The sequence below is a fragment of the Stegodyphus dumicola genome, chromosome 3, assembly GCF_044657685.1.
Source record: "Stegodyphus dumicola isolate Sdum_Otavi_A_Nest chromosome 3, ASM4465768v1".
NCBI lineage: Eukaryota > Metazoa > Arthropoda > Arachnida > Araneae > Eresidae > Stegodyphus > Stegodyphus dumicola.
In genome coordinates this window covers 90690233-90716922 of record NC_140770.1, presented here as the reverse complement: position 1 = coordinate 90716922, position 26690 = coordinate 90690233, and the positions used below count along the sequence as shown (strand labels likewise).

Sequence of the window (26690 nt, the reverse complement as noted above, 5' to 3'; positions counted from 1 at the left end):
AATTAAACTACTTTCCATTTTTTTCTCTTCACTGAAACTTTTTAAACGCTAACATTTTCTTGATCGAATTTTGAAATACTGCATTTGTATAGCATTTATTAATTAGATTTGAATAATTATTTATTTTTTTATTTGTTTTGAAAAATTTCAAATCATCAGAATGATTTCTAAATCAATAACAAAATTAACAGAAAAGTACTTCAAAGAAAAGGATAAAAAACACAACACAAAATAAATATCATGATTTAATAACAAACAGCATACTGTTCAGAAAGTTAAAAAGTACACTTTGCTAACTTTATTAAAAAATCTAAAATAAAGTGGTCATGGAGAAACAGAAAATTAATTGATCGTTAATTCTTCAGAAACATCAGCTCATATCAACTACTACTTATAAAGCCTTTCTCATACATATTTCTAGAATTCTTTCCAGAATTTTCCAGACAATATTGTAACATATTAAACATTTTCATTATGATACAATATTTATGTGCCTCCTTTAGTTTAATTTAAGTTTTAAAGTAATTTTTGTATGTTTCAAACAACAATTCAAATATACGTTTGCTCACATGTGAATCACTGATTAATCAGAAACCTTATTTAATAAGGGCTGTTTCAACAAAGCCATGAAAATTTCCTAACAAAGAAATTTATATCCTATGTTTTGCCTCATAGTTTTAAAATTGAGAGTTCAAAGATATAAAATTGTACCATCTGAAATTCCAGAAAGTCTGCAGGCATATTCATAGAAACATTATACTTCTGTTTCAAACTTTGATGTTCTTAAAAACTTTATAAAACAATAAAACAGACATCTGCAAAAAGGATGAAGTTTACCAACAGAAGTTTACATTGAGCTCTATACATTATCAAGAACACACTGAAAATTTTAATTACTCAAAAAAATGATTTTGAGAGAGATTTCCCCACATTTTCAGTTTGGTTATCCTACAACAATATTTAAGAAAGCAGTCCCCAAGATCCAGTCATTCTTATAAAGAAGTAGGGACAATATACGAAAGAAGTAGGGACAAGATTGCCTGTATTTAAAAAGAATATATTTATCGCCTCCAAGCTTGTTCTTCCATCATGGAGAAAACACAATAGCAATAGCTGATTTAGCTGATTGTGATAGCATTGCATCATCTTCTAAAGAATTAAACCACTATTATTCTCATGCTAAAAAGATAATTCTTTATCTGGAAACAGGTGCCACACTAACAACTAGAAATATTGAAAGACCTTTATATGTGTGGCGTTCTGACAGATACTTCAACTTCTATTCATGAGATGGCACCACGTGTAAAATCCAGTTCTTAATCGGAGCAGCAAAGCGACGTCATTACTCACTCAGACTTCTCGCAAAACAACTGTACGCGACGGTAGCATGAACTGTGTTCCGAGCTCTGTGTTGATCTCTGCAATGTAATTTAAATTGTAATTTAGTACTTAATATATTCTTTTGTTATAGGAGATTGTCTACTCTTATTTTCTTTAATTATATCATGCATTAAGCACACACGACCACCAAAAGTGGTGACCCGGATCGAACGTACCTACCAACATAAGAGTTGTATTGGGCAGCACACGGTTTCATCGGTTATTAGCAGAATTCCCTGACATTTTAAACCCATCCAAATCAGGGCAGCATACTCATCAGCCAGAAGTATATCATCACATTGAAACACATGGCCCACCTGTATTTTCCAAGCCTCGTCGTCTTTCTCCAGAGATGCTAAAAGCTGCTCGCAAAGAATTTGAATTCATGCTAGCACAGGGAACCATTCGCCCATCTAAAAGTCCATGGGCCAGTCCACTTCACATGGTTAAAAAGTCTAATAGTGACTGGCGGCCTTGTGGAGATTATCGTCGACTTAATGCCGTCACAGTCCCGGACAGATATCCAGTCCCACATATCCAAGACTGTACCCATCTTTTTCATGGAACAAACATATTTTCTACCCTCGATCTTGCCAGAGCATATCATCAGATCCCAGTGCATGCTGAAGATGTTCCCAAGACCGCAGTGACTACACCATTTGGTCTCTTTGAGTACTTATATATGCCATTTGGCCTTCGCAATGCTGGCCAAACTTTTCAGCGTTTCATACACCAAGTACTGTCTGGCCTCGATTTCTGCATCCCATATTTTGATGATATCCTGGTTGCATCTACAGATGCGGAAGAACATTTTCAACATCTGCGTCAGATTTTCACTCACCTTAAAGATCATGGATTAAAACTACGAGGGCTATCCAGAAAGTAGATTACGTTTTGGAATAAAAAAATAAACAAAGTATAGGAAACAAATTTTATTATATACAGATGAAAGCCACACTCAAATACTACTTTTCTACATAGTCACCATACAAATTAAGGCATTTATCGTAGCGATGTATGAGCTTGGAAATTCCTTCGTCGAAAAATTCGGCCGCCTGCGCCTTCAACCACTTCGTTACCTCTTCTTGCCTTCCATCTTGCACAAAACTTGTGGTAACCAAGCTTTTCGCTGATGATTTCGTGCAACAAACTTCGCGAAATTTGTGGAAAACTCAAAGAAAGTTCCGTTATTGTGAAATTTCGATTTTCACGGACTTTAGCATCGACTTTTTCGAGAAGTTCGGCGGTCACTATGCTGGGTCTCCCACTTCGATCTTCGTCATGAACATTGGTTCGGCCATTTTGAAATCTTATGACCCACTGACGCACTCCACCTTCAGTGATAATGTTGTCCCCATACACTTCACGAAGCTTCCGATAGATTTCTATCGGTTTACAGTTTTTTGCAGTCAGAAACCTTATTACTGAGCGCACCTCGCAGCTCGCGGGATTTTCAATTAACGCAGACATTTCAAACCGTCACAGTATCTGAACGGAGCACAGCACGAACCTCTCACTAGCACAGCTAGATGCAGACTGAGCTGCGCAACGCTCTGACCCCAAGATGGCCGCGCTAGCCCCGCCCCTAGTGGACACAGACGGAAACGTAATCTACTTCCTGGATGGCCCTCGTAAATCCATCCAAATGTGTACTTGGTCAACCCTCAGTTTCCTTTCTTGGATGTCTTATCACCCAGAATGGAGCCAAACCTTTACAGGAAAGAGTCAAAGCAATTAACGACCTACCTCAGCCCCAAACCATCTCTGAACTGAAGCGTTTTCTAGCAATGTTAAATTTCTACCGACGCTTTCTGCCAAATGCCGCAAATACACAAGCCTGCCTACATGAGTTTCTGAAGAATAGCAAAAAAAAAAAACGATCAACGAGCTGTCCGTTGGACTGAATCTGCATCTGTAGCATTCGTGCAATGCAAACACGATCTGGCAAATGCAGCCATACTTTCTTATCACTCACCTAGTGATCAGCTCTCTATAATGGTAGATGCATCTGACATGGCCATAGGAGCAGTGCTTCAAGCCCATACCACTAAAGGACTTTCCCCAATGGCATTCTTCTCCAGAAAACTTACTACTGCAGAAAGGAAATACAGCACATATGACAGGGAGCTACTTGCTGTGTACTGTGCTGTTAAATACTTCCGGCACAACTTGGAAGGACACGACTTCATCATTTTCACCGATCATCGACCATTAACCTTCGCTTTTAGAAAAAACTCTGACTCATGTTCTCCTCGTCAGCTTCGACATCTGGATTTCATCGCCCAGTTTAGTACAGATATCAGATATGTCTCTGGTACTGATAATTGTGTCGCTGATGCCTTGTCTCGGGTAAACAATATCAACCTCACTACCCCAGATTTCTCTGAAATTGCAAAAGCTCAATTGCATGATGAGGAACTCAAGAACCTAATCTCAAATCCACAAACCTCCCTTCAGTTACAACCGCTGCACATTGATCCAATGCTTAAAATTTACTGTGACATAGAGAACAATAGAATACGTCCCTATATTCCTGTCAATTTTAGACGTGAAGTGTTTAATGCCTTGCACAATTTGGCACATCCTGGAATCCGTGCCACCAAAAAGCTGATCGCAGACAGATTTGTCTGGCCAGCAATGAATCAAGACATCACAGAATGGACTCGTTCATGTATTAGATGTCAACGGTGTAAAGTATCCCGTCACACTCACAGCCCCATTCAACAATTTAACCTTCCAGCAAGACGCTTTGATCATGTGCACTTAGACTTGGTTGGCCCATTGCCTCCTTTAAATGGTTACACTTACCTCCTCACTTGTATTGATCGGTACACAAGATGGCCTGAAGCCATTCCTATTGAAAATATATCCGCTGAAACTGTAGCTCGAGCATTCATCTCCCAGTGGCTTTCAAGATTTGGCATGCCTACCACCATCACTACTGACCAAGGCCGACAATTTCAATGTCACTTGTTCGCATCCCTCACCTCTCTTCTTGGCATTCGCCATATTCGCACAACACCATACCATCCATCTGGAAATGGGATGGTGGAACGCTTTCACCGATCTCTCAAACAAGGTCTGAAGTGCCACAGTAGCACACACTGGACAGAAGCCTTACCCCTAGTCTTGCTTGGTCTTCGCACAGCATTCAAAGAAGACATTGGTAGCACTTGTGCTGAAATGTTATATGGTGCAACCCTCCGTCTGCCAGGTGAATTCTTTCACCCAGAATCTACTCCAGTTATTGACCCTCCAACATTCCTTCAACGTTTACGTGAGACCATGAGCAATATCTCGCCAACCCCAGCATCTTCGCATAACCAGCCAAGCTATTTTGTACATCCTGAGCTTGAGACATCTTCACACGTATTCGTGCGCAACGATGCAATTAAGCCAACTTTAACACCTTCATATGATGGTCCATTCAAAGTTGTCAAACAAACACCGAAACATTTCACCATCATCTGCAATGGCAAACAATCAGTGATTGGAATTGATTGTCTCAAACCAGCATTTCTAATGCAAGATCCAACAACTTTCTCATCAACATCACTCCCGGAAGAAAGCTTACATCCCGTTAAAGAGCAACCTAAAACTACCAGATCTGGAAGAAAGGTTAAATTTAACCCAAAGTACTTATAACGTACCGATAGTACTTGGGGGGGAGTACTGTGGCGTTCCGACAGATACTTCAACTTCTATTCATGAGATGGCGCCACGTGTAAAATCCAGTTCTTAATCGGAGCAGCAAAGCGACGTCATTACTCACTCAGACTTCTCGCAAAACAACTGTACGCGACGGTAGCATGAACTGTGTTCTGAGCTCTGTGTTAATCTCTGCAATGTAATTTAAATTGTAATTTAGTACTTAATATATTCTTTTGTTATAGGAGATCGTCTACTCTTATTTTCTTTAATTATATCATGCATTAAGCACACACGACCACCAAATATGGATTATATCCTTGAGATTCTAAATAATTATTATGAATGTAAATTATTCACATTAACTTGTCATAATGAAACCATTTTGTGTATTGTACACAGTCTAATTATACATAATAAATAACCAGCCCTAAACCTAGTATACTAAAAAAAAAATAATCTGAAAGCTTTCAGATTTTATATTATGTCCGAAGGGGTATTTTTTAGCGTTTCTGTATGCTACCTTTAATTATTAAATATCATGTTCTTCGCACTTAAACCATAAAATTCAATTCAACAGCAATATGACTTTACTGAACTTTACTGAAGTACTTGTATATAATTTACAGGAAGTGTCCTTATTTATAGGATGATGTATACAACTATGTAAAACAGCTAAAAATCTATTGATGAAAGCACACACAAAAACAATGAACTTCTATAAACAATATATATTTCGTATTTTTCAATGCATACTTTTCCACTCTTTTGATAAAAATGCATAGTATAACTGTAATAGATATCACTTTACTACAGACTGCAGGTCTGTTTATAATTTACATGAAATAGTTAAAAGAAGATGTGTGGAACCACATAAAAATGCTGATAATCTATTGGCGCAAAACACACATGAACTTAAAGCTTTTATTTATCATTATAAGCTTCAAACTAATAACATTATATAAATATCTCTTTTATTAAGCTGTTTAAAACACCTGTTTACTCCTCATAAGTCTGAACTGGATTCATGAGAGCTTTTTACCCAAACTGGAGTAATGCATATTTTTCATAATTTTAATTACCCAAAATCTAAAAAAGACATTTGTGCAATCTATAACTGTCAAACTTTTTAACACCCATTATATGATACAATGATTGAATTTACGCATTTAAACTGAGCATTTTGCTCCTGATGGAAGCAGAATGTGCAATTTTATTTTAAATTTGATTGTATATGTAATGTATGCATATTTATGATTAAGTAAAGCAAGTACATGACTATGCAATTTAACTATGCAATATATGCACATTAGATCATGTATAATATGACTGTGCAGTTTAATTACGGTGTGTGTGTGTGTGCCTGAATAATTTGAATATGTGATATATGATCATTATTTGATTATATATACCATAATTTCTGGAAGAAACGCCGCAGAGTTTACGTGTTTAAAACTTCAATTTTCAGCGGGTGCGCCGTTTCTACCCATGCAACGTTTAGATGCACTAAAAATAAAATATTTCCTATGATACTCATTGTATATAGTTTGAATAACCTTGTCATTGTACATAGTTTGAATAACCTTGTCATTGTACGTAGTTTGAATAACCTTGTCATTGTACATAGTTTGGGTGGCCTTGTCATTGTACATAAAACTGGAACTGTTCCTACACAAAAGACCACTCAGTTGCTTTTTGTGATCTCAGTTTAGATGCACTAAAAATAAAATATTTCCTATGATACTCATTGTATATAGTTTGAATAACCTTGTCATTGTACATAGTTTGAATAACCTTGTCATTATACGTAGTTTGAATAACCTTGTCATTGTACATAGTTTGGGTGGCCTTGTCATTGTACATAAAACTGGAACTGTTCCTACACAAAAGACCACTCAGTTGCTTTTTGTGAACGTTATTTTGTTTACATTCTTTCCCTTGAATGGACCTACATGCCTTATTCACCCTAAATAGGATCTCAGACAATAACATTCTTCCCCTTTTCAAATCAGCATTCTTATCAGTTTGAATAGGCTGCCATTCGATGAATCTTCCAGGACCCATCATCTCCCCACCCCTGCCTTTACGACTCCACCTGCCTCGCAATAACAAACTGTGACTTATTTTCCCTTCAGCATGAATCAATTTTTCTTGGCATTCTGCCAGATACAGATCCCGTCAGTTTGGGTACAAGTACTTGTTGGATAGTTTTTAAGTAAGAAGGGAGCGGAAAATTTTTGAAAATGTCACCTAAACGGCACAGAAGCTATACTGCTGGTTTTAAGCTTAATGTAAATTGGAGATAGAGCAGCAGCTTGAGAGTTTGAAGTGGACGAGAGATGTATTCGATGTTGGAGAACTGAAAAGAAGAACTTAAAAATATGCCACAACAGAAATGAGGCAAAATAAGTGTAAGGTGGCCGAATCTAGAGGATGACCTTGCAAACTGGATAAAGGAGCAACAAGGAAAGGGAATGGCAATTTCGACTGTAAAAATTTGCTTACAAGCAAAATTTATAACAAAACAAATGAACATAAATGATTTCAAAGGAGGGCCTTGCTGGTGAAGCAAATTTATGAAAAGAAAAAATATTTCTGTGCGTACTAGAACAACAGTTGGGCAACAATTACCAATGGACTGGCAGGATAAAGAGGCATCTTTTCTAAAATATGTGACAGATATTATTGACAAAAAAAAAAAAAAAATTTCTTCGGTCACAGATAATAAATATGGATGTTGATGAAACTGGTGCAAAAACTGTATCTGTGCTTATGACGGGGCATGAAAATATTGTCATTTACATGTGTGTTAGCTTGTGCCACAAACAGTGACAAGCTAAAGCCGATGATCATTTTTAAACGAAAAACTATTCCGAAAGGAGATTTTCCTAATGACATAATTATTTGTGCAAACGAGAACGTCTGGATGTGCGAAACAATCATGCACGAGTGCCTACAAAAAGTTTTTCAGTGTCGTAAGGAATCTTTTTTCCATCAAGGGTTATTGATAATAGATTCCATGCGTGCTCCTTTACTCGAATCTGTGAAAACCAGATGTCAAAAATTGTCTACGACCGTAGCAACAATTCCTGGTGTTTGACAAAAATCTTACAACCATTAGACTTGTCAGGTAATAAATCCTTGAAAGCTCAAGTCCGAAAGTGGTGGGAGTGTTGGATGAGTGAAGGATTGCATACATATATCAAAAGCACTAAAATGCGTAGAGCATCTTATGAAGAAGTTGCAAAGTGGGTAGGAAGTGCATGGAAATCGGTAAAAACATCGTCAATAATAGCAGGGTTCAAAGAAGCTGAAATTATATCCTTAGATAAAGAGACTGTAAACCAAGAGGATGAATGTGACAATCTGGAAGACTTAGACTTAGATCAGGATTTACTAAATCTTTTTAATTCAGATAGTGAAGAATCAGATTTTGATGGCTTCATATGATGTATAGGTTGCTGTAATTCCTTTTGTAAGTAAAATTTAAAATTTCCTTTTGTCATCCAAATTTAATATTTCGTTGTTGCAACATTTTTTATAATATAGTCTGAGTATTACAAATATGGACTTCTTTAGTGGGTAAATATAAGTATATTCATGAACATAAATATATTTTCAACATTTCTTACCTTTAATTTATTTTTGAGTTATGGTTTCATTTCATGCATTTTTTTTTAACTGATATGTCATATATCAGAACACATGTTGAGATTTTGCATCTATATGGCCCACGATGATGCCACGCGCAATTTAATCTATTGTGGCGTTTATGCTGATACGGCATTTCTGGGTAATTTTAATTTTTTTCCCACCATTTTTCTCGAGTGCGGCGTTTACGCTGATGTGGCCTTTCTTCCAGAAATTACGGTAATATAATTATGACATATGATACAGATAATGCATAACATGACTGCATAATTTCATACTGAATTAATGAATTAATTTAATTCCAGAAGTAAGAGTAAATTTGACATTTCATTCCTAAGGGATGGAGACTTTGACATTTTTTAAATGAAATTAGTGAAACAAAGTTCAGTTCCACAAATTATAAATCACAGTTAAATATATTAAAAACAAATACTGATATCAGACATTATGATATATTTTTTTCAATCTCCCATTCAATGAACAAATATTATTTGTTACTTTTCTCAATTAAAAAAAAAAAAAAAAAAGACAGACAACAGGATGTATAACTGCAATTTGTTTTTGCAGCAGATATAATAAAAATAAGTATATTCCCATTGATTACCAAATAATGAATACAACCTTATCTAAATTAAAAGCAAAAGTCAATCAATATATTCAGTCACAGTTAATAAACATATTTTTTTTTACCTGGTTGCTACCAAAAGTATATACTTGTCCCAATGAATTCAAAAGAACAGTGTGACAGCTGCCAGCGGCTATCTGAATTATAGTGGATGACTGAAGAGAAGATGGATACTTAAGTAATGTAGGAGTTCCTCTATATTACAGAAATGAAACAGATAAAATACAGTTAAACAACAATAATACAAATAATAAAAATTATTTTAAATATATAGTATTGTATTACTGATTTTAATTCATATAAATCAGAAATGATTGACTTTTAAAATAAAAATTATAAACTAACCTTATCATAAAATCCCCAAGACCTAACTGTCCATGCTGATTATTTCCAAAGGTATAGACATCACCATTTTGACATAATAGTACTGAAATGAAATTTAATACATTTAAAATAAGCTGAGAGTGAAAAAGGATTGCTAAAAAAATTTTTATAGTACTTTAACCATATTAAATACTAACTCTTATTTCTTAAGAAAGAAGACACCAATATTTTGAAAAGACAAACAAATTTATAGCATATATTGAACATCACATTAAGAACTATTAAAAGTTTGCTTTTTTATTTTCTTGTAAGCAGCAATGATAAAATATAAATTTCATGAAAAAAACTAACTTGAAAGGTATTTCACTGCAATTAATAATCTATTATTTACCAAATTACAATGCTTCTATAATATGAGTCACTCAAGATAATCTGATATTTATATATTCATTTCCTCTGCACTTTTTTACTCATGCCTCAGGTAACTATATGAAAATTTAATTTAAAAATTAAAATACAATGAAGTTATTGCCAATGATATATCAACTTGTTAATTTACCTCACCTGAATATATGTTGAATAAATAAAATTTTTTTTCTACAGTATAAGAACAATTTTTAAAATATACAAAATATATAATGATAAATAAGTCATTCAACTATAAAATTAATTCATGTTAATCGAATTAATATCATGCATTATCAATATATAACATTTCTAAAGTTATATATTGATAATGCATGATATTAATTCAATTAACATGAATTAATTTTATTAATTTTATAGTTGAATGATTTTTTCCTACCATTGTGATGTAAACCACAAGCTATCTGAACAACAGGGACTTCAGTTGGCATATGCATCCGAGCTGGAGATAAGGCAGTCAACTTTGTCGTCTCACGCTCCTGGTCACTACCAACAACATCATCTTAAAAGAATAAGTTGAATTTTTTTAAAGCAGAATAAATTTTAATAAAAACAAGCAAATTTATTTTTAAATCAAACAGTTCTATACAAGGTACTGAAAAAAAAATTTTTGAAAGGTTTCAGATTATGCCCAAAAGAGTATTTATTTTTTTAATGTTTTGTGTGCTACCTTTATTTATTAAACATCCCGTCCGCTCTTTGCACATTATCCATAAAATTCAACTCAACAGCAATATCACAAATTAATTTTAAAAGAGCTTATCTTTAGAATTTCTGATACACAGTTTCGTATGCTGGAGATAAAAAAATTTCTTTTTTTTCCCCGTACAACATTGTCATTGCTCCCTTTGAAATCATTGAGTTTGTTGATCAAAAATTTGTTAAAAGTCTTACAAAATTTGAACTAGATAAAAAAAACTCCAAAATCCAAATTTAGGCTTCCAGATACCCATATTCGAGTGGAGGACTATGTTATTCAAAATTTGATGTCTCTAGGTATTGTTGTTTTTTCACATACATTCATGTACATTCTTTATTGTTTAATTTCTTTAGATATAATGTAGGCAATATATTGTGGCAATATTTAAATATATTGTGGCAACAATTTTAAATGTGAAAAGCTGTTTATAGTGAACCAACGTAAAATGCCAAAATGAAATTAATAGCCCTTGTGGGCAAATTACCCCTTTGAGCTAAAACAAAATTTATAAAAAAAACACGAAAAATAAATATATCACAAAATAAATTTAAATCAAATATTTTAACTTAAGCACTTTTTTTTCAATTAGTATGATGCAGCTGAAAGTACAAAATACACAATAAGCAGGTGAGATGAATGTGCAAAGTAATTATGTAAACAGCATGTAGCAGACATGCTGATGGCCTTGTTGATACAAGTGAATTCAGAAAGAACTAACATCATCGTGTCTCTTTTATTCAAGAGGGGAGCAATGAAGGAAGACATAACTCAAATTAATGAATATTCATGGTGGATGAATGCAGGAGAATACATAGATAGACTTGGAAATTTATTAGAATGCATAATAGTACTGAAATAGTATGTTCAAAACTATTACTATAGAGTTTCTATTGCCATGTTCCTATGCCTATTCAAAATTCCATAAATATCTTGATATGATATCCCATGAGCAATGATCTGAGTGGTCATCTATATCCGAAGCCCAGTGGTGCAGTGGCTAGTGCATTATGCAGCAGCACCACAGGTCCGGGGTTCGATCTCTGGCCTGGGCAATGTTGACTCAGTTTTTCATCGCTTGACTGGGTCGGTAAAATGAGTACCAAGTTCACTTGGGGACTAAACTTTGGGGGTCCTGTGACAAACTGACCACTTGTCCAGGCATATGCTCATGCATGCCGGGGCCCATGGTCAAGAAAGCAGATTTCGGGGCACTGCAGGCCTTGACCCACTAGGACTGTTGCACCACTGAATTTAGTTTAGATCATCTATAGATCCAGCTTGCTTGATAATAAGCTGACTGCGTATGTGTTATGATTATGTTGAGAATTGCAAAGAACTGTAGACGTATTTTGTAACTCTGAGTGGCAACCACGCTGATCCAAGGTACTGTGCCTACATGAGCAGAACAATAGAGTGTTTGACGTTGCATTTCTGAGACAGAGATTGGAAGCTCCGCCAGCTAGCGAAAGTGGGGAGATTTTTCGGCAGCTGAGACAGATGTAACCATGGTCTCTGAACATGTCACCAACCAAGAAATCTATTGATATTTTTAAATGTGTTCAGATTAAAATTTATGTCTGTGTCTTCATATGTTCTGATAGTGATGTAAATAAAAGACTAATGCATCACTAATGCTATCATCCTTGTGTCTGGGATATTCACATCACAGAACTATTTAAACTTTCAGTAGAGTTTACATAGCCACACTACAGCAGTATCCAAAATATTAAAATGGAGCTTAAGATATGGAATGATATGCTATCAGTGACTTTTCCAGAGAACAATAAAGATTAGACAGTTTACTGTATATAATAGTCATGGCCTGCAATAAAACCTAGAATAAACATTGGGAATTAAATCTAATTTAATGACTATGCAATTTTATAATCCAGTCTCACTCATCTCAAGAAACAATCTGTGAACCCAGAAATAACTATTGCTAAATCATGTGTAGGGAAGCATGTAGCAGCTTAATTTAAGCTTTGGAAAAATATCCAGGTAACACTCATAAAAGGACCATAAGATACATAAAAATGTATGTCAGCAGAAGCTGTATAATCTTAAAATGCTGATTGCTAACTATCAGTTTGCAGTTGCCAATTTAATGCATTATAATGGGTTATGTTAAACTCGAGTCAATGCTAAGTCAGCATTATAAATGAGAGCCTTGTAAAGCATTCAGCTTTAACTATCAGTTTGCAGTTGCTAGCTTAATGCATTATAATGGGTTATGTTAAACTTGAGTCAGTGCTAAGTCAGCATCCTAAATGAGAGCCTTGTAAAGCATTCAGCCTTAACTATCAGTTTGCAGTTGCTAGCTTAATGCATTATAATGGGTTATGTTAAACTTGAGTCAGTGCTAAGTCAGCATCCTAAATGAGAGCCTTGTAAAGCATTCAGCCTACAGCCCAACTATTTCATAATATAATTCTTTTCTTCAGTACATTGAAAGCCCCAGAAAAAAACATCAGTTCTTCTCAGGTTACGGATAACACATAACACAGACTCCTTTAACACACTGAGTAACATCATATGAAAAAAAAGTTGCTATTTTTTGGTTCCTATTTTTTATTAAAATGTCACAAATGTTCCCTGATGTCATGTAATACACTTTAAAACATTATATTTATATCTGTTTTTAGACCGTAATTAATTTGTATTAATTCGGATAAAGGTTCATGTGGACGAAAAAATCTATTTTGTCCACCAAAGTTTCATTTATCACTGGGCAACCTAAAATCATTACTTAATTCAAATATACACAGAATTTTTTTTTTAAGTACATATGACCAAATCAAAATGCATGTCACAGTATCCAAACTAATACAAGTGGCCCATCAATTGCTACAGAAATCAAGAAACAAGCAGTTGGTACAACACATTAGATGAACGAACGCAAACCAAGTACTATGAAGACACAAATGTCTCTCCTAGAAGCTTGTGAGAAATTATTACATGAAATAGATAAAAGCAAACCAATGAATTGTAACAAAGTCATGGTTAATCCCCTTGAATATACTGACATCAAATACTAGCTAGATATATACTATTTGAAAAAGAAAAACATTTCTGATGCAATATTAAAATCAAACACATTATGTATGTTATATGAACAATACCCTGAACCTGAATGAAATAAAGTATATATACTGATGGCTCAAAAATACAAGACAACACTGGGTCTGGTGTATACACTAAACTTTTCTCATAATGTACTCTTGTGGGGACACTTCATGACAAATTTTGATGCAGAGATCCTTACAATCTCACTCACATTTTGGAAAACCTAGAGATAAAGATCGATTGTTTCTCTAAAGCAGTTATACTACTTAATTCCAAAGCAGCCATCCAGGCTGTAGTTATAAATCATGACACAGATACCCAGGTTATCACAGAAATAAGACAAATCTTGAACTTTCTTTATAAACACAACAAAAGAAACGTTTTTCAACGATCCCTTCTCATGTAGGTATCGGAGGTAATGAAAAGGTAGACTCACTAGCCAAGAGAGGAACACTTGTGCCACAAGACAGCAAACCACTTCCTCCCAAGTCACTTAAAAAGCATATTTTTGGGAAATTAATGGATACTCTTAAATTTGACCAAATAGCAAAATCAACAGGCAAATCCTGGGCTAACATTCAAGACACATGAAAAACGTTTTACCATAAACCCCGTAAAGAGGCTGTGGCAAACTTCAGACTGCAAACAGGTCACGATTGCATGGCACATCATTTTTGCATGGCACATCATCATTTGCATGGCATCCTTCCAACTAGTATACCCCAAATTTGCAATTGGGGCATCATGAATGTTGAGCATCTCCTTATATACCCAGAACTAGATAAAAAGTATATTGGAATGCCAGAACTTTCATGAACTCCTTGTAAAGGATCTCTTATGTAGATCTCTTATGTTCCTTTCCTTGTTGTTTAAATTTTTAATTTTTGTTACTTTTGTTCCCATGTTCATTTAATCTGATTCTTACTTTATAAATGTTTGTTCTTTTTCATTTTTTATCATTGTTTTAGTATGATACTTAAGCAGGGTTTGTACAAATTTCTGTACATGGAAATTAAGTACTTTTAAGGACTTTGTTCTTTGACTTCTAAATTAATATTTGTTCAGCGTGTTATTGTATCTTTAGTAAATAGTAAGCAGATTTTATGTCAAGCAATAGGTTAAAATGAGAAGCAAAATCATAATCAGCATGATTCACAACAAAAGACTGGCTGTTGTCACTGCTGCTTCTTACCTAGAGAGAAACCTGCTGATCAGAACAAACCTGAAAGGCCTGATGTACGCACGGTTGACAAGTTCTGAAAGTTAGCTGGGCTCTGTCTGACGCCGTTAGTGCCGTAGCTTTGTGTAGAGTTCCAGGGGTTGTGACTCAGTTAATATACTTTAAGGTTCTAATAAGCCACTAAAGCACCAGAGGTGATAAGTTGTTTTGCATTTATTTTAAGTCTCACTAGATGTGAAGAATAAGTTTTACATGAATTTTTACATTTTTGTGTTTTATCTTGTGACTACGGTAAGGGTTAATGAAAGGCAATAACTCGTTTTAATATGGAGAGATAATTTTTAAGGGTGAGCAGCTAGTTATGAATAATTAAATTAGGTATAAGATAATCTTAGTCATTATGGATTTTCATGCCCACTATTAAATTTACTTATTAAAATCCCAATCTAAAAAAATTTCACAATTTAAAATACATGTAATTTATGAAATTGATTCTTAAACAATATTCGGATAATTACACATTAAAAGCTACAAAACATGTATGTTTTTTAGCAACAATACTCAACAAAATATTTATGCGTCTTTTCAACTTGAAGCCTTCCCAGACATTTTGGCTAATTTATATCGATTTCCTACTCTTTAAGCACCTTTTCTAACAATTAGAAATTTTTCTCAATACACAAAAGAATGTTCTCACTAGTTTCTGCATGTTTTATCTCCTATCCTGTCAACCTGTTCATAATGTACCTATGAGAGTTTATTCGATCTGGTAAAAGTTAAATAGTCCAAAACACATCAACCGATATGAAGCAAATTATCACATGGTCCGAAAGTAACTACAATGTCCAACAAACGTTTAAATAAGATTCTTATTTAAAAAGAACTTAAAAAATAAAGGCATAAAAAAATCAATTACAGCTCACAGTGATGTAATGAAACAAGAAGAGTCAAATTCAAACTAAGAATATGGATTAGAGGTCAAAGACTAAACAATTTAATTTCATTTTAGGCTGGCTCAATAACTCTATCATCATAACAAACTCAAATGTTGACAACAGTAATCCAAGATGAATAATTACAAATTATCAGAGCTGGCAGGAACTAATGCGGGGAGCAAGTGGAGGTCAGAAACACACTCTTGTCTCATACTGCAAAAATCTTGGTTTAAAAACTGTCTAAGTGATTTATTTGCATTCTGGTGAGAAAATAGAAATTGGAAATTATAGTAGGGGGTGAAATTGTAAACAATTGGGTAATACACATAATAATAACTGTACATATATTTGAAGAATAATTTTGTTTTTCTTTATGTATTCAGTATCTTTCTTCCACGTTTCATTTCAGAATTTTTGGATTTAATTAAAGATTTCTGATATTCTAAATAAACTAAATGCATTTAGAATGTATAGAAAAAGCTGTTAATTTTATTTCTTTAGTAATATGAACATTCAGAAGAAATATGTAATATATATGGTAAGCTTCGGTTAGAGCTGATGTGGCATAATTTTTAGAATTTAGTGACACACTGAGCTAGAAATGGCAAAATGTTTAGAATTTAGAACAGACGTTGGAAGCAGAATTTTGAAAGGCACCAGGCAGCAGAATTTAAGATCCTCAGAGACTGCATCAGATGGGAAAATGCCTAGTGCCAGCCCTGTGTATGATGCATTAAGACATATTACATGAATCTTTTAAATTGTCAGTTTTCAATATCTTTATTAATAAAAGAATTCCTTTTCATAATGCCTGTCCATATGATAAGATTAAAAGCATTTTTGATATTTTCCATGTTTGTGTCTAGTGAAAAGTAGAGAAATAAAGGGAAGATTAAAATGTTAAGAAAAAGATCAGAAGTAAAAAATTCAACTATAACGTTTTCATTGTTCTTCCAGACATTCTCCAAAAAGTAAGAAATTATGTGTTAATACTATGGACACATTTTTCATTTTGTCACGTTTTTCTAGAATCTTCTAGAATCGTGGGTCTATAAATCTTGCCTCCATATCTTTCTAAACTTTTCAAGCTGCAATGTCTAAAATCCTAAAAAAAAAAAAAAAAAAAAAAAAAAAAAGTACCCCTAGCAATTCTGTAACAGCATTAAGCCTGAAATATTTTGAAAAAAAAAAAAAAAAAATCATAGGAAAAAAAGTGTAAAATTAATTTTATAGAGAAAAACAGGGCTTAATATCTAAAATTAGATGTGCTGGAGCCCCGTGGAACACCGTCAGGAAGGAGGTTAAAAAAATAAATAAATAAAAATGGCTAATAAAATCACTAATAATTAAAAAATTAAATATTAATTATTAAAATAATTCAATAATTAATGCTTAAAAAATTAAATAGTTTAAATAAAAATTTAAAATATGAAGAGATAAATTAAAATTTAATAAGTGGCTTTTAATATAATTTTATTACTAAAAATAAAATGTTTGATATCAAATTTCTACTGAAATTTTGTTCAGGTACAAAAAAGAAGTGTCACGGCTTTATTATTCAGGGCTCCGAGTAGAATTATGATTTATCCCCAAAATTAAGAAGTACTGGAGCAGGGCTCTGGCGCAATTTAAGCTCTGGAGAAATCTGATTTATATTTTGAGAATTCAGAATATTCTGAGACAATTACATTGGGAAAACTCTTAACATGAAAATATTAAAAATACATTTTTCATAAATTACATAGCTAGTCTGCTTTTGCTAAGAACTGTTTCGTAAATGGTGCTTCATAGCATTATACCTTGCTTATTTTCCACATATAATAAATGACTGAAATGGGACTTTATAATATCACAGAAAGAAATAAAAATACTTTATTTTAATCTTATCTCATAAATATAATTAAAAAATATTACCATTATTTAAATGAAATTTATCAATGCTACAATGTTCTAAAAAAAGGGGTTGAAAAATTCCTAGATCTCAGAATTAAAAATTTTCTATAGAAACAGATCTTAAAATTGTCAAATGTTGATAAGTTGCCAAATTTAGAATGGTTTAATTAAAGAATTCACATCCCAAAAAGCGAAAAGTTGTTTAAGAGCTCTTCATTAGAAAAAATGAAATAATTTTGAAATACTTATGTTTCACTTCTTGCTCAGAAACTCGAGTATTCCACCATTTATATTAGAAATAGGAACAACTTATAACCCATGAACCCATTCAAAAGATAACCATTATTTGTCAGCAAATCGCCGAAAATATTACTCCAAAATGTTAATATTTCACACTCAAAATGGCAGTCATAAAAACAGACAGAAATTTCAGATGATTAAAATTAAGGACCTTCTGATGATTTTGGCTGAAATTAAGGACCAAAACTCAATTCAAAAAAACTTAAGGACTCTTAAGGACCGTACGAGTCCTGTTGAGCTGTTTTATACATTTGGATTGATCTTTCCAATAAAGCCATATGCAACAACACAAAACACAAGTGGCCTATTAAGCTAATATATGTTGTGAGTATTTGGATACAAATGTTATTTAATGTACAGCAGACAACAGATTTCTACTAAAACATCTTCAGTTTAATTAACCAACAGAACAACTATCTTAAAAGCAGCAGCAATTTCTATAAAATAGACTGAGTCTATAAGATAACTCAAACTGAAATGTTTTATCAGCTTGTACATAAAATTTTAGAATAATTACTAGTGTTTCACTAGTGTTTCAGAGTTTAATTATGCTATCCTTTATAACTGCTAATCATAATTACTATTATCTTTATTACTAAATGTAATATAAAATTAAAACTATTTTTCTACAATCTCAGAAAAAAAAAAAAACATTTTATTCAGTAAATCATAAAATGAGAAGAAATAGCAAATTTGATAAAATTTTGATTTGTACTAATAATTATCAAGATTTATCTTAAGCAGAAGAAGTGCATCATAACAAAAAGAATTTTTAATGATTTCCAAGTACAATCAAATGATCATGAACCAAAATTGGCATTAAAAATTTAGTGACAGAAAAAATACATAACAATCATTGATATTTATCCATTATATAGTAAACAATCAATTTACAATAATCCTAAACAAAATCTCTTTCTGCAAATGTAGAAATAAATTCATTAAATTTATATCTATCAACCCTCTGAGCAGCATGACCGGCTTTATCCAGTCATGAGATTTTTTTATCACTTGGTAGATATTAGCTTATAACTTAAGATATTTTGTTTTCTTACTTTCTTTAATAATGTGAATGTAATCTTAATGAATATAAATTTATGAAAATAGAGCCTAAAGTAAGTAATTACTCATATATAAATTTAGCTAATAAATGCTACATACATACAGGCAAACCCAAAAACCTGTGCCACTCAGAGTTAACCCTCTGAAAATTAAAAATGATATTTATATAGATTTGGCCCATTAAATTTTCCTGAAGTTTTTCTTTGGTAAGTTTTAGTTTTCATATTTTATGTGATGTTTAGGTGAATATATGTTACATAAAATTAAATATTCAGGTATATTTTAATAAAGGAATAAAGTATTGAAAAACTCAGTTATTTTTCATATACTTCAATTTACATCACATCATGATCAAAGTCACTCAAAATATTGAACAAGATAAGATCAAAACCCAGCTATTGAATGTATGACCAATTCAAAAATTCTACCAAATACAAACCCTCCAAAATAAAGTCCTTTTAGAACTGATGATAACTAGTTGAAAGCTTTAGCCAGAAAACAGCCCAAGAAAAGTAAAGTAAAAATTTTCGTTCAATGTTTGAATTGTATCTGGATGGTATCAGAAAAGTAAAGAAGTTTGACAAGCATGTTTCTAAACTCTAATTCGTGAATTTATAGTCAAAAATACCCTGAAGTTTTTGCTATATTAGCATGTAACCTTTGCATGCACAGGAATAACCAAATAATTAGCAGATGGCCAATAACACAGAAGATCCATTTCTCAATTAGATGACAATCCGTACTGAAAAACAGATTCTTTAAGGTGATTATAAAAATATGTAAAGAAAAAAATTTTATTTAAGACAACTGTAAACACAGAATTATACCTATTAAATACATTAATATGAAAAATGCCTAATAAATACATTCCACCATTTATATTAGAAATTTAAAATTAAAACTTCACTAATACATAAAATAAAACTTAAGAAGAAATCTTGATTTTTGTTTAATAGAATGGAACAGAATCTTGCTTATGTTTAAAAAATTAAGCAAGTCACAAATGGAGAAAATACATCATTGCAATAATTTTATCTTATACCAGATATTATTTGAGACATAAAATGATGCTATGAACAGAAAAGAGAAATTTCTCTACTCAGTCAAATCTTTTATTTTTCATAGCTCAGTCTTCACAATAAAGCATTAGTTGGAAAAAATATTCAATGAATCTGAAATTTTTGTCTTACTGGTCATTTACGATATCTCATACTCATATAGTCTCCCCAGAACAAAATTTTCATACAAGAGAACATTTAATAGTAAAGTAGTGATTGAATTAATCTCTGCAAACCATCGTTTTTCTAACTGGTGGAAATCCTCTGTTATTATAGTGGTAGAAATATGTAAAATGCAATCTAAATCTACGAAGTTCTACTCAAAAACACTTTTTATGCAGATAAGAAAAAAGCAACAATGAGCCTAAGCCATGAAATCAAACTAAAACTTCCACTTTCATAGTAAATACTGGTAGCATCTTCTTTATTCTTCAATGCAAAATATTTATTTTTGCCTGCTTATTTGTTCAAATATGCTTAACTTTTATATTAGTAGAGCAAGAGCATATAAATTAGAATTCAATCCTATGCAAAACAAAGGTATAATAATAAGGGAAAATTTAAGAGAGCTTGCACTTTAAATTGAATCTGGATGATGTTTCCACAAAGGAAGTGAAGGCAATCAAACACTTGAGAGTTTTGCTAAAAAGCATTTCTAATAAACCAAAAGTTAACTCTATATTTTTCAAATAAACTTGGCTGTCCTGAATGGTGTGGTGATTATTAGAGGTTGACCTCATAAACCATTGGTACCAGTTTAAATAGGAAACAAGGTAAGGACATTCGCAACTACAATGTCTATGAAAAATGGGGACACTTAAAACCAATCACTATGAAAGTTCTCTTGACAAACTGATTATAGAAGGGGGTAAATGTGTGAGAAATCATTAGCTATATCTACTTTAGTATTCTCAGTCAAAATTGAGATGAAATTTGTTACTGGCAATCATGCATTGGCGCATGATGTGATAATATCATCTAATAGCCAATCACATGCCAATGTATGCCTGAGGTACATGTTTCCACAGTAGTCGGTTTTTATTGAAGTTTCAAATACCTACACTGGCAGCAAATGTATTAAGCAAACAGTGCACACAATCTTGGCCTAAGTTAAATAATCCAATCACAGAAGAACAAAAGTTTTTATGTGATTTAAAGCTGTCCAAAAAACATGCATAGCTGCCACTTTTGAAATCTTAAAAACTGTGAAAAACAGGAGGTTTTTTACTCTGAGCAGAAACACCATTTCAAATTAATTCCAAAATGACTTTAATTTGCTTTATAATGCATGATTCAAGTTTATAATGTATGATTTTTTTTAAGGTTTTGGCTATTATATGTGGTGAAGAATTAGCACATTATGTCATTCAAGCCCATTCCTTCAGATCTGGCATACTTTCATTAAATAGAGCAATTTTTTTAATAAAAACTATGTTTTTAGACTACATTAGTTGTCTCTTTGTTTAAGCAGTCCCCTATTAATTTCTGAAAAGCAACACTTTTGGTCTGACTATTTATTATTACATTTTTTCCCAAGACTGGAAGATCTTTGCCCACAACAACTGCTTTTACCATTCTCATGGATGATGAATATCCATAGGCATAAAGTTTATGATTTTGATACATCCATTATATAACTAGCCACATAATGTGCAATGTCTGTACTTGGCAGTTATAATAATAATGATGCTTGTCTCTTTATATAACTGAATGAGTCCCCTTGATATGAAGACAGATTTCCAATGGTTCCAATTTTTATCCTTACAAAAATTAGAGACATTGATAATCTGTCTTCACAACAACCTTATTCTCTTTCTCTTCTTATGCAAATCAAACACAACATGTGGCAATTTTACTTTTTAAAATTTCAATTGTATTAAACAACTATTTTTAATTCTCTGTCAATGTGAACAGGATATTTTCATTGATTATTGAAACTCTACAATGAGAGAATGAAAGAAAAGAATACAAACAATTACATACAAAAAGAAAAAGAGAAATTACATCAAATAAAGTAACATCATAAAACAATCAATAAACAAACATAAAAATTATTTAAAAATACAACCTTAAAAAAATTATTTTTTTGAATTTCTAATAAACAGAGCTTATAAACCATTAAATTAATTCACTTTCAAGCTTCTAATTTATGCATTTTCAAATTCGAGTTTTAGTCATACAACTAGTAAAGCTCAAAATTAATTACTATGCTTACATAAAAAAATAAGACCAATAAAAATGCAAGAAACTTTAATTAACACCAAACATTGTGAAAAATAAAAGAGAAAACAATGTTTCAAATTAAGGCATGCAAAGAAGCAAAGCAGTATCATAACTTTCATGAAGATTAAATCCAGAGCTTCGGTCATTCAGAAAACAATGTAATTTGACTTTTCCTGCTGTTATTCCTTATAGACATAATAATCAAATTAGAAATATAATAACGAATATTAATTTAAATTACATCTAGAATTTAGAAGAAAAAATAACAGTTACAATTAATTTGAAGAAAAGCACTTTGAAAAATATCTCTCCTTTGCATAAAGGCAACTAAGTGCATAAAATAACACTAGTTTATGAGAAATATTTAGTACACACAAACACAGAAAAAAGATTTCACTCAAAATGCTTCTCTCTCTCTTTTTCAATATATAATTCATGCCATAATTTAAATTTTGTACTTTTATAGAAGGAAAATATGTATGTGAAAATTTAATAACAATAAAACAAACAAAAATTATACATACATAAAACTACAGTTTTAAATAATTCAATAGAAAATTCTAGCATTTGATACATACCAATAATAGGTGGAGAGCTTTTTTCAGGAACATCACTGCGTAATTTATTCAACCCAGCAAGACCAGATTTCATGGCTTTGACAGATTGGATTACCTGCCTTCTACGTTGCCTCATTCTATATTCTTCAATCCTACGTCTAAGTCGATCTTCTAGTCGTACTCCAGCACGCCCTTATCAAAATTGCACTATTAATTCTAACTTCTAAAGCAAAAGCTCAGACAGTGATTTTAAATGAATACCAAAAATTCCTATCAAAAACTGTCCATTTCAAAAAAACTATTCTGAATTTATTTTAAAATTAAAAAAAAATTACATCTTAAAATATAAAAATGAAATGTTTAATGACATATAACTTCAAACTGAGGTTGTAAAAAGTACAGCTACTTCAGTGGTTTCTTATAAAGTTACACCAAAATTCTGACAAAAACAATAATTATGATAGACATATGTTTATGATCATTACTACTGATGAAATGGAAAATGAGAATAATGAATCTCACGTGATAAATAAACATAAAAAAAAAAACTGGTACATGCATTTACTTACATTAGAACCCTGAAGTCATTATGTAAATAAATAACTAGATATTTTAACATTTTCAACATTTCTTTGGTTATATGGACTTGCTGTGTTTTATCTTACAAAATGCCCAAAACGTCAAATGCTCATAACTGCCTCTTTTTAGAGTGCAAATCCAACATTAACATCAGTATCATCTGTCTATATCAACATCATCTGAAATTTATCAGTATGTATATACATATATTATAAACACAGCTAACAGCATCATCATCCAACTCCAATATAAAAGAATGTTTTCACTATTTTGCAATATTTACAGCCTTACTATTTAAGAGGTATGATGGCTAACTTTGCCCATTTGTAAAATATGGACAATCTACAAGAGATGTAGCAGCTTGTATTTCATCCAATCAAAGAAATGGCCTCATAAATATAAATCATAAAAATCATAAAAATGGCCTCATAAATATCAGTAAGGAAGGCAAGGCTATCTATAGACTATCAGGATAAAAACTTAGTCACAAGATCTGTGAACCACAATTTGATAAATGCTCTAGTGCTTACATTATTGAAAGATATTGAAAATCAGACACTTTTGCTGACAGAAAATTTGATGTTATACATCTACTTAATCATTAATCTTGTCATGTAATGTAATCATATCATGTAATGTAATCATATCATGTAATTGTATGTTTAATAGCATATTAAAATGCAAAATAACATTAGATTTCACCTTCTCTTTCTAATATTTTCATTTGCATATAACTGTATGAAAATATAATATGAATTTATTTGGTACAAATATCCCTGGTTATTTATTTGGTCAAGTATATTTCCCTTTGGCTAGTCTATTAATTCTTATAGGCCTTATAGGCATATTTTTCATTGAAACCAATGTCTTTTGCTCTGTTTATTGAAGACTATTAAAAGTCTATGGCGATGCAATTTCATTAAGTAAAATTATATCCAAAATATGTAGAAAAAGTCTCAGGGCATTTATTACTATAGATTCCAAAGCTACTAGCTGAATTGTTTATGAGAAATCATTTGATGCTATTACAGTGTCTTTGGGATAAATTTCCCTCCATGTTCTGATACACTGTATGCAGATGATTATAACAAAAAACTTCAGATTATATAAATACATTCTCATATTACATGCAAAATTTATTTCCATTTTTCCTGAAATACAGGAAAATGCTGACGTGCATTTAATTGGTCAAGTAACTCTAATACCCCACTAATATTCAAGTTCATCTTAAATTTATTTGACTGGGCTCAAGTCAAGGCCTTGGGTAGCTCTGTTTATTGAAAAAGGCCTTGGGTAAACCGGAAAAGAACTTGATTTTCTATAACTAATAATAAACTGACTGACTTTGCTCTGTGGATAGAAACATTATTATACTCACATACAGAAAAGGGCATATTCTAAACTGTTGCTGCTATAAGAAGCGTGTTATTACCTACAACAGATTCTGCCAGAGGTCTTCAGACTACTTATTGATTAAAACTAAGGGTGCAAACCATGAAAAACCATCCAGAATCACTGCACAATTACTGTTGATACACTACATATCGGCAAATGACAGGTCCACATATCTTCACAGGCATGCCAATTCATGTACCAAAATTCAGATTTCATAAAATGATTTTCACTGCTCCACAATCCACTGACGTTTCGTTTGCACATTCCAAATGGAACCGGGCATTGGAACATATGATCATTGTCCTCCTAGAAGTAATATTCCTTAAAAATCAAATGCTTTGTTTGCATACTTTAAATAGCATCAGGCACTGGTACACGTGATCAGTGGTTTTCTATTGGCAATATGATCATGAAAATCAAGTGCTAGCACATACCAATGAAATCACTGGTCTCTGTATTTGAGCTGTGACAGATGTTCTGTGCCACATTTAATTTCGCTTCACCTAAAGAACTTCACTCATTCTCCTTTTGGTGCTTTAAATTTGTAAATACTCACAATTCAAATGTTTATTCATATGCATAAAATTGTAATATAACTATTTATAACTAGAGGTAGACTCATCCTCCAGGGATGCTCTCCATCAAAATTGGGGGTGAAACTGAGCTAAATTGCACAGTCACCTGTATGGTGCTCAAGTCTGTTGCCAATTGCAGGTATAATATAGTGCTACTTGCCATGAGGAATTTCATGGGCTTGAACTGACTCAGACAAGTAAGCATAAACAACAACACAATAACAAATAACTAGTTACACACAAATTTTGGTAAATATAATTAGATTCTACCAACTGCTAATGCCAAACTAAAGTGCAACTTTTGTACCTATTATACATTATTTGATTCAATTTCTTCATATATTCTTTAGAAAACATTCACAAATTTATAAAGAAATTGACTTTTTTGAAAATACTTAAAAGTTGAAACAGCTTTACATTATTTTAATACAAAAGAAATAAATTAAAATTACTTACAAAATTATTACAAAGTTAACTTTTATGAAACAAATTATTTAAATTCATAAAAACATTGTTTATAAATGGAGTTGAAATTTATGAAAGCTTAATTTTGATATTTTCAGAGAAAATTATAAATCCTTAATATACAACAAAAGTTAAATATCGTATCACAAAATGTATGAGAGCTTATGCATGAAATATATTTCAGTTACCCAGACTCTCACTATTACATTCCTACACATTTTACCTTTACACTCACAGTGCTCAAGAACTAAAGGCAAGAGTGTGCAGGGATCCAAGAGTTATCTAACTATGCTCTTATGACAATGACAGTCTAATCCACTTAGCCTATATACAGCATTAATACTACAGCAATTTTTTTAGCAAGAGGAAAACACTTTTTAATTGCAATTACAGAGTTTTATAAGTATGGCTCATCAAAAGTATGGACTTTTTTCAATACCTCATAAAATATCAAAATAGTACTTGTACATAAACATTTGACACACTCCTAAGCACTGCTAGATAAAATGTTTTTCCTCCATAAATAATCCAATTTAATTCAGTTATGTATGGACCTTACTATTTTAAAACAGAGATTCTCAACCTTTTCTTGCTCTATGCTTCCCTGTCACTATAGTTGGATCATAATCCCTTTTCAAAAATTAAAAAATA

General features: G+C 32.1%; 1 protein-coding gene across 2 annotated transcripts in view; it reads right to left on the bottom strand.

Annotated features, from left to right (window-relative positions):
- Window positions 1-26690, bottom strand: part of hiw (MYC binding protein highwire) — a 256065-nt gene that overhangs the window by 188071 nt on the left and 41304 nt on the right. For both annotated transcript variants that reach the window (XM_085813060.1, XM_085813059.1), the window contains exons 18-21: window positions 23047-23217; window positions 10434-10556; window positions 9650-9731; window positions 9370-9499 (exon numbers count right to left, since the gene is read on the bottom strand). In XM_085813060.1, the coding sequence (XP_085669186.1) occupies window positions 9370-9499; window positions 9650-9731; window positions 10434-10556; window positions 23047-23217 (506 nt within the window). The remainder of the gene's footprint in view (window positions 1-9369; window positions 9500-9649; window positions 9732-10433; window positions 10557-23046; window positions 23218-26690) is intronic.